Source organism: Hyperoodon ampullatus (genome assembly GCF_949752795.1).
Source record: "Hyperoodon ampullatus genome assembly, chromosome: 8".
Classification (NCBI taxonomy): Eukaryota; Metazoa; Chordata; class Mammalia; order Artiodactyla; family Ziphiidae; genus Hyperoodon; species Hyperoodon ampullatus.
Genome location: NC_136921.1, coordinates 40,082,172 through 40,098,504, shown reverse-complemented (window position 1 = coordinate 40,098,504; position 16,333 = coordinate 40,082,172). Strand labels below are relative to the sequence as shown.

General features: G+C 39.3%; 1 protein-coding gene across 2 annotated transcripts in view; it reads right to left on the bottom strand.

Moving 5' to 3' along the window:
• Nucleotides 1-16,333, bottom strand: part of HECW2 (HECT, C2 and WW domain containing E3 ubiquitin protein ligase 2) — a gene marked incomplete at both ends in the record, with an annotated part of 235,382 nt that overhangs the window by 82,596 nt on the left and 136,453 nt on the right. For both annotated transcript variants that reach the window (XM_079710019.1, XM_079710018.1), the window contains one exon: nucleotides 1,012-1,146. In XM_079710019.1, the coding sequence (XP_079566145.1) occupies nucleotides 1,012-1,146 (135 nt within the window). The remainder of the gene's footprint in view (nucleotides 1-1,011; nucleotides 1,147-16,333) is intronic.

Genomic DNA, 16,333 nt, shown 5'->3' with positions numbered 1-16,333 from the left:
AGGGGAAATTCCAAGAGTGGAATTTTGATGAATCAAATCCAGTTATTTATTACATTCATAATCTTTTCTTATAATAGAAGCTACAAAAATATTTGACATACAATATAATACTGAAAATATGATATGCACATAGATGGAACGTGGAAAAGGCATGCAGGAAAAGAATCTTAATTCTTCTTGTCTAAGGGAATTTTTAGAAACAATGTATATCAAGTGATAATATATGACATTCAAAGCATAAGTCTGTACTAAGGAGAAAATATGTGACCTAAAACATTCCTCTTTTATTTATTTAGCCTGCTACAGAAAAAGGGAAACAGGAAGAGATTATTTCTTTTCTCTTTTCTTTTCTTTTTCTTTCTTTTTTTTTTTCTGGTTAGATTATTAGAGCCCTCATGTGGTTACCACGGGACACTGCAAACTAGCAAAGTGTAATAGAGTATGGTAGAGCTTTTAGTAATTCTTAATGCCACCCATTTTCTCTGAGCACTTAAGAGTACATAAATCAACCCTCCTACATATCCTAACTTTAAAGAATATTAGTGAGGATGCCACAACCCCATAGCATTGGCCGAAGATTTTAATCTAATCCAGCAATCCTCACTTAAGAAACTTCCCTATCTTTAACCTAATTTTAATCCCCTAAAAAAGTTACATTCATTTCTTCCTATGAAGCTGCTCTTAGGTATGCAAAAGGGCTCATCATCATCCTCTTCTGAACACTGTATTGCATTATGAATTCCCTCTCACCATCCACTGAATTTTTTTTTTTCTAAATCTCTAATTTCTTCAACCTTTCCTCACATGTCCTGCTTTTTAAACCTGTCATTTAGGCTCTATGAGTTTCCAGAGAAGCCCCGTTAACATTCCAACACTTTCAGCCTCCAAATGATAGTCTCTAAATCAAACTAGAAAAACAAAACAATAAGAAAGAGCCAGCACGATTCCATAAACCCCACATCCCGTGCTCCTATCAGCCAACAGGTCGGTCGCTAAGGCTCGGGGACTCACCTCGCCTGCGCTGTGGCTGCGCTGCCTGGTCAGGTGCTGTCGATGCACCAGCGCGCTCGTGGGTCTGCTGCTCTGAAGCGGGAGCCGGGGATCGATGAAAGTGGTGGTACGGGAGTTGTGGTCGACAAAGAATGCCTAGGAAGCAACCCACTCAGTCAACACTCCGTACATGGCACACACCTGTCTAGCGGTCCTATCATTTCACACATGCAGGGAGAGACCCACTTTGGAGTAAAAACCTTCGCTCCGTTTTCTCGTAATCTCAAATCTTTGGGAGAATTTCTCCTTCTTCCCTCAGGACAGACCAGAAGAGAGGAAGCAACGCTTAGATTGGATGCAGAATGAAGACAGCAGGAAGGAACATTGTTCCTGGCTTTAGGAAATACAGTCATCAAAGATAGGATCTTAGAAAGAAGCCCCCTGGATGGACATTCGGGCTTCTCTTCACTGATGCACTTTGCTCTTAACTGCTATCGGTTATTACCAAGTTTTTCTTTCAAACACCACTGACTTCTCTTTTCCTTCTATGTAATCAGCTACCAAGTCCTCCCGCATTTTCTCATTATAGTGTCTCCTCTATTTGTCCCATCCCAGCCTATCATTCATCCCATTATTTCAGGGCTTTCTCTTAAACATATAATTATTAATAGTTTCTCAGTTAGTTGTTCCACATCTCTACAACCTTATTCACTGAATGGTACCTCACTATCAGAATTTTTTTTTCTAAAAGCTTTGACTACATTTCCACTCCAATCCAAAGCCTCTAATGGCTACCTGTTATCTATAGAAAAAACATTCCAACCCTTCGGTCAGTTTTCCAAGACTCTTTACAATCTCCTTCTTACTTCCTTTCCAGTTTGGTTATTGATCACACACCCAGACAAATTCTATCACATACAATGACTCAGGGCAAGACACTTAAGTTCTCTGGGCTATAGATTTCTTTTTTTTTTTTTTTTTTTTTTTTTTTTGCGGTACGCGGGCCTCTCACTGTTGTGGCCTCTCCCGTTGCGGAGCACAGGCTCCGGACGCGCAGGCTCAGTGGCCATGGCTCACGGGCCCAGCTGCTCTGCGGCATGTGGGATCTTCCCAGACTGGGGCACGAACCCGTGTCCCCTGCATCGGCAGGCAGACTCTCAACCACTGTGCCACCAGGGAAGCCCTATAGATTTCTTATAAAAACATGCCTACTTCATTCATAATAAACATTTCTCCACCATAAAGTGATAGGAGGGAGGAAACCATGTCTGTCATGTTTACTGCAGAATCCCTTGTGACATGAAACCACGAATGAGCATAAATCATTTCCCTCAGTTTTGCAGTAAGGATTGCAAGTAATGTAGAAAGGCCTTTAAAAATTCTGTTTAATTCTAAAACTCGATGCAAGTGCTATTTTTCATTATCATTAGGAACAAAATGGTGTTAAGTTTGCAATGTAAAATTCATTCAAGGCAATAATGAAGCCCATTATCTCAAGGATAATTAGAAAATATAAGTTTTCCATGATCAGATAAAGTTAATTAGGTCAAGATAAAAAGGACTATTGGGAGAGCCTGGAGACTCATTACTGATAAATGTCAGGACACATGATATACGCCAAATAACCTAAGCAAAAAAGAACTGATAGAGCTCTGTTAACAAAGTACCTTAAAGACTAGGAATGAATGCATCTAGGCAGACCCCAGGGGCAGATGGTATATTTATGCTGATTAAAAATTCACCTTTCCATTATGAAACAAAATGTTTCTGTAGATAATCAGGAAACAGAGCAAAATAATTTTTAAGTAGATCCCAAATAGGGTGAAAGATGACTTCTTTAAAAAAAAATAACTTTAAGTAGAATGTGCACTAGAAACAAAGCAGAGAAATGGCCAGAACAAGAATCCTTGTCTGTCACTTCTCTCAATATCCGATTTCCAGGTACAAAGACTGGATTAAATGGAAGTCTTGTAGGACGGAGTCAACCTCACATCCCTGGGTAATGCTCCCTTTTTCATAACCTATCAGGTGGAATATCTTTCTTCTCTGATCTTGTAAAAACGTACACCAACAATAAACCCTACACAGGCTTCTATTGGCAGGCTCTGGTCTCAAATGTGACACTAGTCCCCGTTTGATTTGAGCTTCTAATATACTTGTATGTATATTATTTCTGCCACTATTTTAAATGTCATAAAATAGAAATTCATTTTTTAATATACATTTCAACATAATAGGTATTATAGTCAATTTAATATTCTCTTTATGTATATTAAGATTAAGGTCTTATTACTACAATAATATTAGCCATGTCATTTAAGGGGAAAATACAAAGAGTATGAAAATAGAATTGCCTACTTACTCTACGTAATTTCTTAGGAATGTTTTGAAGGAACAGGTGGTCATTTTGAGGTAACGATGAATCACTTGTAATTATAAGGACAAATGGGTGTGTACATCTAGGTCAGTCAGTTGTGATTTACATGGTGTGTAATAGTATAATCTGACGTTAAGAGGCTTCCCTAAAATCCATTCTATAAAAATTATACTGTAAATGCCTTCAGGGTAGGGACTCTTTCTTACTCACCCTGTTCTCCCCAATAGCTTTTAGGGCTGCATCTGGGAGAAAGAGAGTGCTCAGTAAATAAACTGCCAAAAACTCGAAGAGCAGACTCCTGACCAAAATACAGGAAGACAACTGACAATGAACTAACCAAGTATTAAAAGTCACATTCTTTTACGTAAGCATAGAAATACTGAAAGATCTGAGAAAAATACATGAGAGAAGTGTGTGTGTGTGTGTGTGTGTGTGTGTGTGTGTGTTGGGTGAAAAGTGTGGAGAGCCGAAGACGATAATACCACAAATAGGATAAAAGGTTTTAAAACACCTCATGTGGACATGGATAAACTATCAAGTTAAAACTTGAGAAGTCCAAGACAAAGTAGTGATTAAATGCTTGGGATCTAGAAAAAGACAAGCCTGGGTCTGAGCTCTAGCTCCACCACTTACTAGTGACATAACATTGGGCAAACTACTTAACTTTTTCAAACTACAATTTCTTTTCTGTTAAATAGGTATAATAACGCCTACATCAAAGGAAGATAAAATGAGATGGTTCATATAAATTTTTGAACATAGTACCTGAGACTCCTTAAATGTGAGTTAATATTATTATTACTAATAATAACAGTATTAACTTCCGAGACATTTTTCTAAGGATTACAGTGTTTCTCCCTACAGCCCATAAACAAAGCTCAAAAAAAAAAAAAAAAAAAAAAAGAGGAGAACCAGTGAACCCACACTTCCCAGGCTCCTTGTAGGTACGTATGGCCTAGATTAAGTTCTGGTCAATGAAATGTAAACAGAGGGTCATATGATACCTCTGGAAAACTCCTTTCCAAGGAGATTTTTACAAGGTAAAGCCCTCCTTCTGTACTTCATCCATTCTGCTCCCTGAAACAAAGATGTAATTGCCAAACCCCAGCAGCCATAACGAACCCTGAAGATGAGGGATGGCTGAATAAAAGGTCGTAAGGAGCCAAGGCTTTTACAACTTAAGAAACCACCTTAAGAGCCCTAGACTGCCTATCTCTGAACTTCTTTATGTGACAGAATAAAATCTTGTATAGTAAACTTTGTATAGGTCTCTGTCACAATGCAGCCAAACCAAATCCTAACTGATGCACTGAAGTCAGCAAAGAAGAACGCATAAGCCGGCCACCACCATTATAAATAAGGATTTTCATTATTTCATAAATACTGATTTCTCATTATTGTTCACCTTTAATACAGTTGGGTAACAGTCCGAGATTTAAGTGAAATGTAGAGTTGGGAAAGTATAAAGCTGAGATTTGAATCCATCTTTCTGACTTCAAAGCCCAGTGAGCAGTGCCTCTTTCCTCTCCCTCTCCTTTTCATAGTTCTCCTCTTTTTCTTCCATTCTTTCTGCCTCCTATTTTTCCTTTTGATGTTCTTCCCACTCCCCTCACATAGTACTTGATTTTAGAAAAGTATTTATTTATTTATTTTTTTTTGGCGGTACGCGGGCCTCTCACTGTTGTGGTCTCTGCCATTGTGGAGCACAGGCTCCGGACGCGCAGGCTCAGCGGCCATGGCTCACGGGCCCAGCCGCTCCGCGGCATGTGGGATCTTACCGGACTGGGGCACGAACCCACGTCCCCTGCATTGGCAGGTGGACTCACAACCACTGCGCCACCAGGGAAGCCTTAAGTATTTATTGAATTAGGCCGACAATAACTGTCACTCAGAGCACTGGGCCTCACCACTGTTTCAGTGCTGAAAAGGTTGCTACTGATGCTGGACAGCAAACTGTATGTCCTCTGCACAATCTGTACGGCTCCCCTGCTGGAGGCTGGGCTGTGGGTGGAGCACAGGTGCTAATTTGTATTCCACAAGGAACTCAATTTCAGAGTAAATGGAATGTGTATACTGTTTACATGTGCTTTTTAAGTCTGCCAAGTACTTGGGGGAAAAGTCTCAATTAAGACCACTATCAAAACCACGCAACTAGCACACTAGCACTAGCCGAGGGCGGCACGAAGAGGCAGTTCCTTGGCATGAGCTTTGGCTCTGCTCCGCTCCCTGTGTGACCCTGGACAGGCTTCCTTGGTGCTTTGCTATATCCATGTGAAGGAGATGACTGAGGTCACAACTGAGTTGTGGAGGATGTATTCTACTTTAAAACAAAGATCAAAGCATAGAAAAAATACAGTGCAAATTTTAGGCTTGCCATTTCTATTTGTGACGCACAAATCGATTATGTCACAAAAGTGGATCACTTTCCCACAGGATGTCCTAACTAGTTCAAGCCAGTAATGAAGTTGACCTATTCCTTTTTTTAAAAAATATAATTTGGGTCACCATTTAATTTTTTTATGTCACCATTCTTGAATAGCCTGCCTTTATTTATGAAATTGTCTATCATGTATCAATAAATACTGTCTGAATAAACAGTATGTTGAGAAGGCAGACCACATTAAAAAAAGCAATTGTATCAAAAAAGGAGTCTTTTTCAGATTAGCCACTAGCAAAGAAAATTTTGAACAACATAGATTCCCCACTGTTAAGTTTCATTAAGGAAATTCACTCAAGCTTCCCAGTGCTGGACCAACTAGGGCTAACAATATAATCAAAAACTGAAAGGAATGCAAATACCCAAATTCAAATCTCATTTTAAAAACTTCTACCCTTTCGCTGCTTCAGGGCATGATCAGAGTCAGAAAATATGGGCTGGATGGAGCCAAGTGGTATTTTAGTGAGGCCAAACAAAATACACTTCTCTCTTTACACAATTCTTTTTTTTAAGCTTCTATTATTTTAAGAAAAGAAAAAGCCATCAGTATTTGTGAAGAAATACCAACCTCAGCCTCAACAAATCTAAGTTACAGAAGTTTGAAATTGTTTCCACTTAACATTTTGCCAAACCAGGAATCCGTATTAAAAGACCGTGTAAACAAAATAAAACAAAAAGCACTTGTAACTATGCTACAGAAAGACATCATCAGATCTTTCTTTCTCTAAAGAGCTATGGAAACAATGAAAGAACAATCATTTAAAAGATAGCAGCACTGCATATTGAATCTGTTCTAACTTCTAGTTTCTCAACTCTATAAAGTCTTAAAATGCTCAAAAAGCTCATTGTAATCTACTTTAATTTTTATAAAGATTGTAATTTACTCACGCATTCTCTCCCTTCCGTAATATAAATCTCAGCTCCTGGTCCCCTATCTAGTATTTCCCCAATAGGGAATAAACATGCTATCAGTTTCTCTACATTATATCCCAGACAGAACTCCGTCACCAATACTGGAGATGAAAAGCACTGAATAGTAGAGTTTATTGTAACTAAAAAAATAGTCATGATAACATTTTATAACATTTGGTTCATCTGAAGGAGTGAGTGGTCCCAAATATCTCATGACACCTATCAATAACAAAAAAGTTAAATAAGGTTATTTTGTTAAACTGCTGTGATCAGAGATCTAAAGTTGCTAGGAGAGAAAACAGGGACACATGGCACCGTGGATAAGTAAAACATCCCCAAAACTTCAGATGTAATATGTTAGCTAAGGGGTGGTGGTGGTATTTTATGTATTGGGAGTAGTGGTATTTAGGTGTTAGAAATATAATATAGGGGAGCCAGTGACATGCTGGGGATGGCCTGGACCAGCTTACAGGAGTTGATGGTGAAATCTCAAGGAATTCTCAAGCTGGTTGATGATGATGCTGGCAGCCTGAAACTGGCTATGGTGGGAGAATTTACACCATGGAAAATGGCAAATGTTACAGGTCAGCCCTCCCCACCGCCCCTGAGGAGCTGCTCATTAAGCATTTATCAGCACGCCACTGCAGAAGACCAAGGATGGAGTTATCCAAATCAGCACATTTCAGGTAGAATAGAAGGGCATTGCCATGAAATTTTAAAATAGTACTCTACATTTTTAAAAAAGATTCAGTGCTGGTCAGAGGACAACTGTTTAAAGATAAAAGGCAAAGGCCATCTTCATACTTGGGCAATTCCTTCAATATTCCATGAGTTTAGCATTTTACTCAAAAATACATTCACAAAACCAACCTCTGCTTTATTCTCTCATTCTGAAAGGTATACTGCCCTAGAAGGATTCTTCACCTCTGCCTCTATGTGTGGGTTACTTTTTGGTCTAACAAGATTGTACCCCTTGAAAAATAGGCAAGAGATACTCTAAAAACTATGTGTTATTTATAAATTTAGAGTTTAATTTCATCTCTACCTGGATTGCTGTGTAACTGGAGGTGATTAAACCAGATAACCACCGCAAAGAGGTATTAGTTGTTTCAAAGCAATTAAAGAGACATGTCACAAAAATAACTAATATAGGTCTCTAATGAATGAAAAACATATTTTTCAAAGTGTAGAACTTATTCTGCTATGAGACTTTTGGGATTCACTTGAAACCTCCAAATATTAAGTTGCATTTTACTCATTAAGGTGAACCTGACCCAATAAACTGTGGCCATCAGCTTCATGTGGGATTGAAACCAAAGTCTATGTCATCACTGGGGTAACTTCTACAGCCACATAAGCTATTAGCATCTGGTAAAATGAGAATCCTCAAGTAGGCTCTGACTGTGGTAACTTTCACTGTACAAATATTTGCTCTCTTCTAAAAAATCTATCCTCATAACCATAACTCCTACTTGCCATGGTCATCGAAGTTGAATGTTTGGACCATACTGATACTCAAATCCCCAGTGTGACATCCAAAGTCACAAACCCCTAGAGTTACAAAGCTTGGCTTTAGAGATGATTGTCAACTTAGCTGGGTGATATTATAGCAAGTGTTTTTTGTAGGGAAAAACATAAGAAACTATGGGAAAAAACATTTCACTTTAAATAAGGAGATGGTTACCGTTTTACATTTTCATTTCAAGAGCCCATGACATTTATATCACTTTTAAAGTTCAAAGTTTCAGTTTAGGCTCAAGTAGAATGATATGGGGAAAGCACCCTGTATTAATACTGTTTGAGAGTACAAAAAAGAGGCAGGACGAAAGTTATTCCATATTTAACATCTGAAAGGGGAGAAAAAAATAAACACTTTTCTTAAAAATTAAACCAAATGGTAAGTCCAGTATATAAACTTATTAATCAGAAATATCAAGCTTTGCAATATTTTTCTAATTGTCCATGTCATTTTGTATCATTCTCTCTGTTATCCTTAACCCTCTGTAGTGGTGCTTCCACTGATTTTACTCCACTGATATCAGTCTGTGATTGTTAATTTTATGTGTCAACTCAACTGGGCCACTGGGTGCCCAGACATTTGGCTAAACATTATTCTGATGTGTTTGTGAATGTGTTTCTGGATGAGATTCACCTTTCAGTCGGTAGACTGAGTTAAGCAGATCACCCTCCCTAATGTGGGTGGGCCGCATCCAAATCAATTAAAGGTCAAAAGGCTGAGTAAGAGGGAATTGCCTTGGCCTGAGTTGGGACATCGGCGATTTCTTGGGTCTCAAGCTGCTGGGTTTTGGATTGGATCTTACACCATCAACTCTCGTGTGTGTGTGTGTGTGTGTGTGTGTGTGTGTGTATGTCTGTATGTATGTAATACAGGGTCTCTCAAAATGTTCCCATTACTTCCTTTTCTTTTTCTTAATTTTATTTATTTATTTCTTTTTGGCTGCATCGGGTCTTCATTGCTGTGCGCGGGCTTTCTCTAGTTGTGGCGAGCGGGCGCTACTCTTAGTTGCGGTGTGCAGGCTTCTCATTGCAGTGGCTGCTCTTGTTGTGGAGCACAGGCTCTAGGCATGCGGGCTTCAGCAGTTGTGGCAGGTGGGCTCAGTAGTTGTGGCTCATGGGCTCTAGAGTGTAGGCTCAGTAGTTGTGGTGCACGGGCTTAGTTGCTCTGCGGCATGTGGGATCTTCCCGGACCAGGGCTTGAACCCGTGTCCCCTGCATTGGCAGGTGGATTCTTAACCACTGCACCACCAGGGAAGTCCTTTTTTCTTTTTTTTTACACATCTTTATTGGAGTATAATTGCTTTACAATGGTGTGTTAGTTTCTGCTGTAAAACAAAGTGAATCAGCTATACATATACATACATCCCCATATCCCCTCCCTTTTGTGTCTCCCTCTCACCCTCCCTATCCCACCCCTCTAGGTGGACACAAAGCACTGAGCTGATCTCCCTGTGCTATGTGGCTTCTTCCCACTAGGTATCTATTTTACATTTGGTAGTGTATATATGTCCATGCCACTCTCTCACTTTGTCACAGCTTCCCCTTCCCCCTCCCCATGTCCTCAAGTCCATTCTCTACGTCTGCCTCTTTATTCCTGTCCTGCCCCTAGGTTCTTCAGAACCTTTTTTTTTTTTTTTTTAGATTCCATATATATGTGTTAGCATACGGTATTTGTTTTTCTCTTTCTGACTTACTTCACTGTGTATGACAGTCTCTAGGTCCATCCATCTCACTACAAATAACTCAATGTCGTTTCTTTTTATGGCTGAGTAATATTCCATTGTATATATGTGCCATATCTTCTTTCTACATTCAGCTGTCGATGGACACTTAGGTTGCTTCCATGTCCTGGCTTTTGTAAACAGAGTTGCAATGAATACTGTGGTACATGACTCTTTTTGAATTATGGCTCTCTTAGGGTATATGCCCAGTAATGGGATTGCTGGGTCATATGGTAGTTCTATTTTTAGTTTTTAAGGAACCTCCATACTGTTCTCCATAGTGGCTGTATCAATTTACATTCCCACCAACAGTGCAAGAGGGTTCCCTTTTCTCCACACCCTCTCCAGCATTTATTCTTTGTAGATTTTTTGATGATGGCCATTCTGACTGCTGTGAGGTGATACCTCATTGTAGTTTTGATTTGCATTTCTCTAATGATTAGTAATGGTGAGCATCCTTTCATATGTTTGTTGGCAATCTGTATATATTCTTTGGAGAAATGTCTATTTAGGTTTTCTGCCCATTTTTGGATTGGGTTGTTTGTTTTTTTGATATTGAGCTACATGAGCTGCTTGTAAATTTTGGAGATTAATCCTTTGTCAGTTGCTTCATTTGCAAATATTTTCTCCCATTCTGAGGGTTGTCTTTTCATCTTGTTTATGGTTTCCTTTGCTATGCAAAGGCTTTTAAGTTTCACCATACACAAAAATAAACTCAAAATGGATTAAAGACCTAAATGTAAGGCCAGACACTATCAAACTCTTAGAGGAAAACACAGGCAGAACATTCTATAACATAAATCACAGCAAGATCCTTTTTGACCCACCTCCTAGAGAAATGGAAATAAAAACAAAAATAAATAAATGGGACCTAATGAAACTTAAAAGCTTTTGCACAGCAAAGATACCCATTACTTCTTCAAAGGAACCAAACATACCCACCCAGTGTGTTCCTTTTTCCACGTCTTTACTTTGGGTGTTTTCCTTCCTTTCCCATTCCAAATTTTCTCTTCTCCACAATCTAATTTTATGAAAATCCTACTCATCATTCAGGGTTCAGTTCAAATCCAATCTTTACTATGAAAACTCTCCAGGTATCCCTTGCCAGAAACAAGTCTTTCTGTACCTATACTAGTGCATGATGCACGTTCTGTTCTTTTATAATCCAAATAAGAGGCATTAGGGGTAAAATGGTCTGGGCAAGGGGTGCTTAGTGGCTTTACACAGGAAGTGCATGATTCTGTGTAAATGTGTGGATCTGATTTCAGTTCCAGTTCTAAAAAGAAAGTTACTTATCTGGCTAAGGATGTTTTTAAAACACTATCTTCATGACCATAGCTTATGGAGATTGTAACCACCAGGGTAGAAGACCACTAATCTAGCAAGAGAACAAATCTACCAAAGAGACCACAATAAACAGAACACTCATAGCAGAGAAACAGAAAATGCCCTGGGTTGTTATACAGGTTTCAGGCAGAAGCAAATTCTCGAGAGCAGACTACCATGAAGTGGTCAAGAACAATATGGACAAAAAGAACAAGAACAACAAAAGGAACCCTGTTGTGACAAAATTATTCTGTCGGACCACCTCAGTTAAGGGAGATCAGCTGTTTGTTAAGAGGAGGAATGGGACACTGACACTAATTCTTCAGTGTATCTTTTATGTCATTGTGTATTTCCCATTAGAGTAAGGATTTAACCATCAATAACAAATCTTTATCATTTTTATAAAAGTCTAAACTGATGAAACTCTTTAGTTATTGTTCTACTTACTGTAGATTCTTGCTTCTACCTAACCATTCAAATCAAGATTTTGGAGAGCTGGGTAGGAATAACCAAGTGAGTAGCATTCCTGGCTTAGTGTGCTGTATGGTCCATTTTATTCTGTAGGTGTTTGATAATCCATATTTTGCTTTCCCCAAACTGAGTCATAAACCTCTAGAGGCTTGTAATTGTACTGCTTTTATCTTCTACACTATAGGTAATAATAAGTCAATTACTGACAAAATTGTTTAATTATAATCCTAATTGTTTTTCTTCCATTTGTAATCCTGTGATTATCTAAGTGGATGCCAATCACAGCCCCAGGAGCTAGACAGGACAGGTTACTAGCCCTCACTTTAGAGAAAATTGAGGTTTGTAGAAGTTAGATCAGAAAGACAGCGATGGATCCAGGAATCCTGATCCACAGCAGCATAATTTCCTCAAATCCTCCAAATTAAAAATGAGAAGGGGGCTTCCCTGGTGGCGCAGTGGTTGACAGTCCTCCTGCCGATGCAAGGGACTCGGGTTCGTGCCCCGGTCCGAGAAGATCCCGCATGCCGTGGAGCGGCTGGGCCCATGAGCCATGGCCACTGAGCCTGCGCGTCCGGAGCCTGTGCTCCGCAACGGGAGAGGCCACAGAAGTGAGAGGCCCGTGTACCGCAAAAAAAAAAAAAAAAAGAAAAGGAAGGGAGGGAGGGAGGGGAGGGAGGGGAGGGAAGGGAGGGAGGGAGGGGAGGGGGAGGGGGAGGGGAGGGAGGAGGGAGGGGGGAGGGTGAGGGGAGGGGGAGGGTGGAGGGGGAGGGAGGAGGGTGAGGGGAGGGGAGGGGAGGGTGGAGGGGGAGGGGAGGGGAGGGGGAGGGGGAGGGGAGGGAGGGTGGAGGGTGGAGGGTGGAGGGGGAGGGGAGGGGGAGGGAGGAGGGGGAGGGGAGGGGGAGGGAGGAGGGGAGGGGAGGGGGAGGGAGGAGGGGAGGGGAGGGGGGAGGGGAGGGGAGGGGGCGGGGAGGGGGGAGGGGGAGGGAGGGAGGAAAGAAAGAAAGGAGCAAAGGAGGAAATAATTTTTAAAAATGAAGAAAGAAAAAACACTCCTAGGTTAAGTAACATTTGGTTTTCCTTATTAAAACTCATATTCATCTACCAGATATATTATCCCCATGAGCACATACTAATGATCAAACCTAGCCAAGAACCAGAAGCATTTTAACCAAGTCACATTTTAATACTACTGATACATATTTCTTGCATAAATATAAAAAGTTTATATCAACAATGTAACTCAGATCCTAAATTACCCTTGACTTTCACAGTCCTGAGAGTGTACAAAAGTTTAAGAATTACTGCAGTAAGAAGTAAGAAGAGATTTTCTTTCTCTACTGGCCTACTTTCTTTGCTTATATGTTTTGTTTCAAATAAGGCAAGTCAAAATGTGTCCTGTATGTTAGTTGAATATCCTAGACCTTAGGTACAACAAATATGTACACGTAGATGTTGATCACAGTCTCATGAGGACTATCCTGCATAAAATAAAATGTGGGTTAATTCCCAAAATCAAAATGATTAAGGAAATCGAGTAATGGAACAAAATACTGATTAAAATGTAGTGTGGACTTCTGAACAAGATACCTTTCCAAATGTAATTAAAAGTAGAAAGAAAAGCATTACATATTTGATGTCAAACCCAGTTTGGAACTGTATCATCTAATCTTTAAGACTGAAGAATCAAAAATCTATAAAATCTAGGAGGTAAAAAGGGAAACTTAGTCTTCCTCTAATTCAACCTATTAATTTTTTAAACAGCTTTACTGAGATATAACTCAGACACTATACAATTCACCCATTTAAAGTATATAATCCACTGTTTTTAGTATATATACAGGATTGTGCAACTATCACCATAATATAATTTTAGAACATTCTCTTCTCCAAATGAAACCACATACCTATTAGCATTCACTCCCCATCCCATCTCCAACCCAAGGAAACCATGAATCTACTTTCTATCTCTATAGATTTGCATGTTCTGGACATTTCATATAAATGGAATAGTATGTGATATTCTGTGACCAGTTTCTTTCACTTAGCAAATATTTTCAAGGTTTACCATACTGTATCGGTATTTCATTCCTTTGTATTGTTAAACAGTATTCCACTGTATGGATCTACCACATTCATTTATTCATTTATCAGTTGACGGACATTTGGGTTGTTTCTACCCTCTGGCTATTTTGAACAACGCTAGTGTGAACAGTTGTGTACAAGTTTTTGTTTGGAAGCACATTTTCATTTCTCTCTAACTGTGGAATTGCTGGATCATGTGGCAACTCTTTGTATAAACGTTTTTCCCAAGAAGATATACAAATGACCAATAAACACATCAAACGATGATCAACCTATTCTATTCATTTGTAGAGATAAAGAAAGTCAGACCTAGGAAATTTAAATGATGTATCCCAAGTCAGTTAGATAGCTAGTGGCCAGTGAGGTCTAGACTAACCTTGCACAGGAAAATTATTACAGGATTTGGATACAGAAAGACATGGATCTGTATACAAGAGTTTACTTGCACACTTAACCTCTTTGAGCATTGGTTTCTTAATCTATAGCAAAACCTATTCCATAGGATTATTGTGAAAGTTAAATGAGCTAATATAATATCCTACCATAGAAACTGGCATCTAATAAGTCATCAATATATGTGAATTTCATTCCTTTCCATTATTCTATGCATCCCTAGCATAAGGACTCTATGGTATTTATGCATGAAGTCATGTATATGTTTCTGGTGAGGTGTCCTCTAGTAAACTACCTATGATCTAATCAAAACCTATATGTATGTATGTATGACTCAGCCTTGAAGGATACCAGTAATCCCAGTACCTGGATTGGAACTCTTCTTCCTTGGAATGATAAAATATCTCTCATTTCCAAAGACAACCTCTCCCAATAGAGTGTAGCAGTTAAGAGTCATACTCCTAGAATTAGAATCCTGAATTCCTCACTTACTTGCTAATACACACACTATTTAACATCTCTAAATTTCAATAAAATGTAGATAATAATAATAATACCCACCTCATAAACTTCCATGAGGTCTAAATAAGATAATTCATGAAAAAGTACCTAGTACAGTGCCTGGCACATGGTATAAGCTTAATAAATGTAGGTATCATCATGATCACCATTGTCACTGTCATTATCATCATCCTCCTCATCTTACCTAGCAAGGCCTGATATTCTGTTCTTACTCTTTAACTAATAGTCAATTAAAAAAATATTTTACTTCTTTTATGTAAGTCAAGGACATTTTTCACTCTAGAACTCTCAAAAAAAAAAAAAAAAAAGCATATCAGTATAGACTCCCGTGAAATCTCAGCCAATTTAAACCTTTGGCCTTAAGTAATTAGAAAAAAAAAGCCTCTTCCAAAACTGAAGACAGCTAAAGTGTGGTACAAGCATAATCACTACCTTTTTCAAACATGTAATATGAAAAATCCAAGACAACGTATGCATTAAGAGAGGTCAAATCAGGCGAATCTTAGGAGCTACTTCTGGTGAGAGCACAGGAGGAGGAGGGAGTAGCAATGAGGAGAGAGCCTGGAAGCTTCTTCATTTGTCCAAAGCAGACATCACTGAATAACCAGGAGTCTACAGGTGACAAGTTTCATTCACTCATCAAACCTGTTTTGAGAATCTTCTATATGAATGGCACTGGGGTTGAAGAGGGGGTAATTAAACAATAAACAGAAGAACTCTCAAGAAGGGGATCATCTGCTTTGGAAAATAAAATAAGTTAACAACTATACCATGAGACAGATGGGGACAGCTGTCATGAAACAGTGCAAGGGAGCCTCTGTGGGGAGTCGCTTATGCCTGGAGAGCAAGAGCAATCCACCCAATATGCTGCCCTTGGATGATGTGTCTAAAAGCCCCCACCCCCTCAACTATGGTAGGAGACCCTACCACAGGCTCCCAGAGCACCTTTTACTACCTTCACTGTAACTGCTAGAAGATATGCATTCACCCTCCTCACTGGTGAGAGGCAGGGTAAAAGCACAGACTTTGGAGCTGGATGTCTTGAGTCAAATCCAATTCTATCACGTACTAATTATAGGACCTTGGTAAATTTGCCATGTTATGCTTCAGTTTCCTCTTCCAGAAGATATGGATAAAAATAGCAGTTATGTACAAGGCTGCTGTGAGTAGGGAAGGAATTAATCTAAGTGCTTATAACATGGGTAGCACACAGCCAATGCTACATACGACATAATGCTACACTGTTAGCTTGTATCATTGTTATCACAGTGGCATGTACATAGTAGCATTCAGAAGTGTGTTGAATGGCAAAACAAGTGAAAACACAAAAGGAAGATGTTTCACTTGAGAAGAAAACATGGAGCCAAATTTCATAAGACTGAGCAGCTAAGTTTGACAACGTTCCTCTTAAGAACCATTTCTTTTCATGCAGGTGAGGATTTGGCCATCCTATTCCATGTCAGTTCTAGAAATCAATCATCACTGAGGGGAAAAAAAAACTCACAGTATTTAATAGCTTTCGATGTTATATTAAATGGGGCAAAAAGTTTACTCCCTTTAAATGTTCTGGAGGTAAAGCTATTC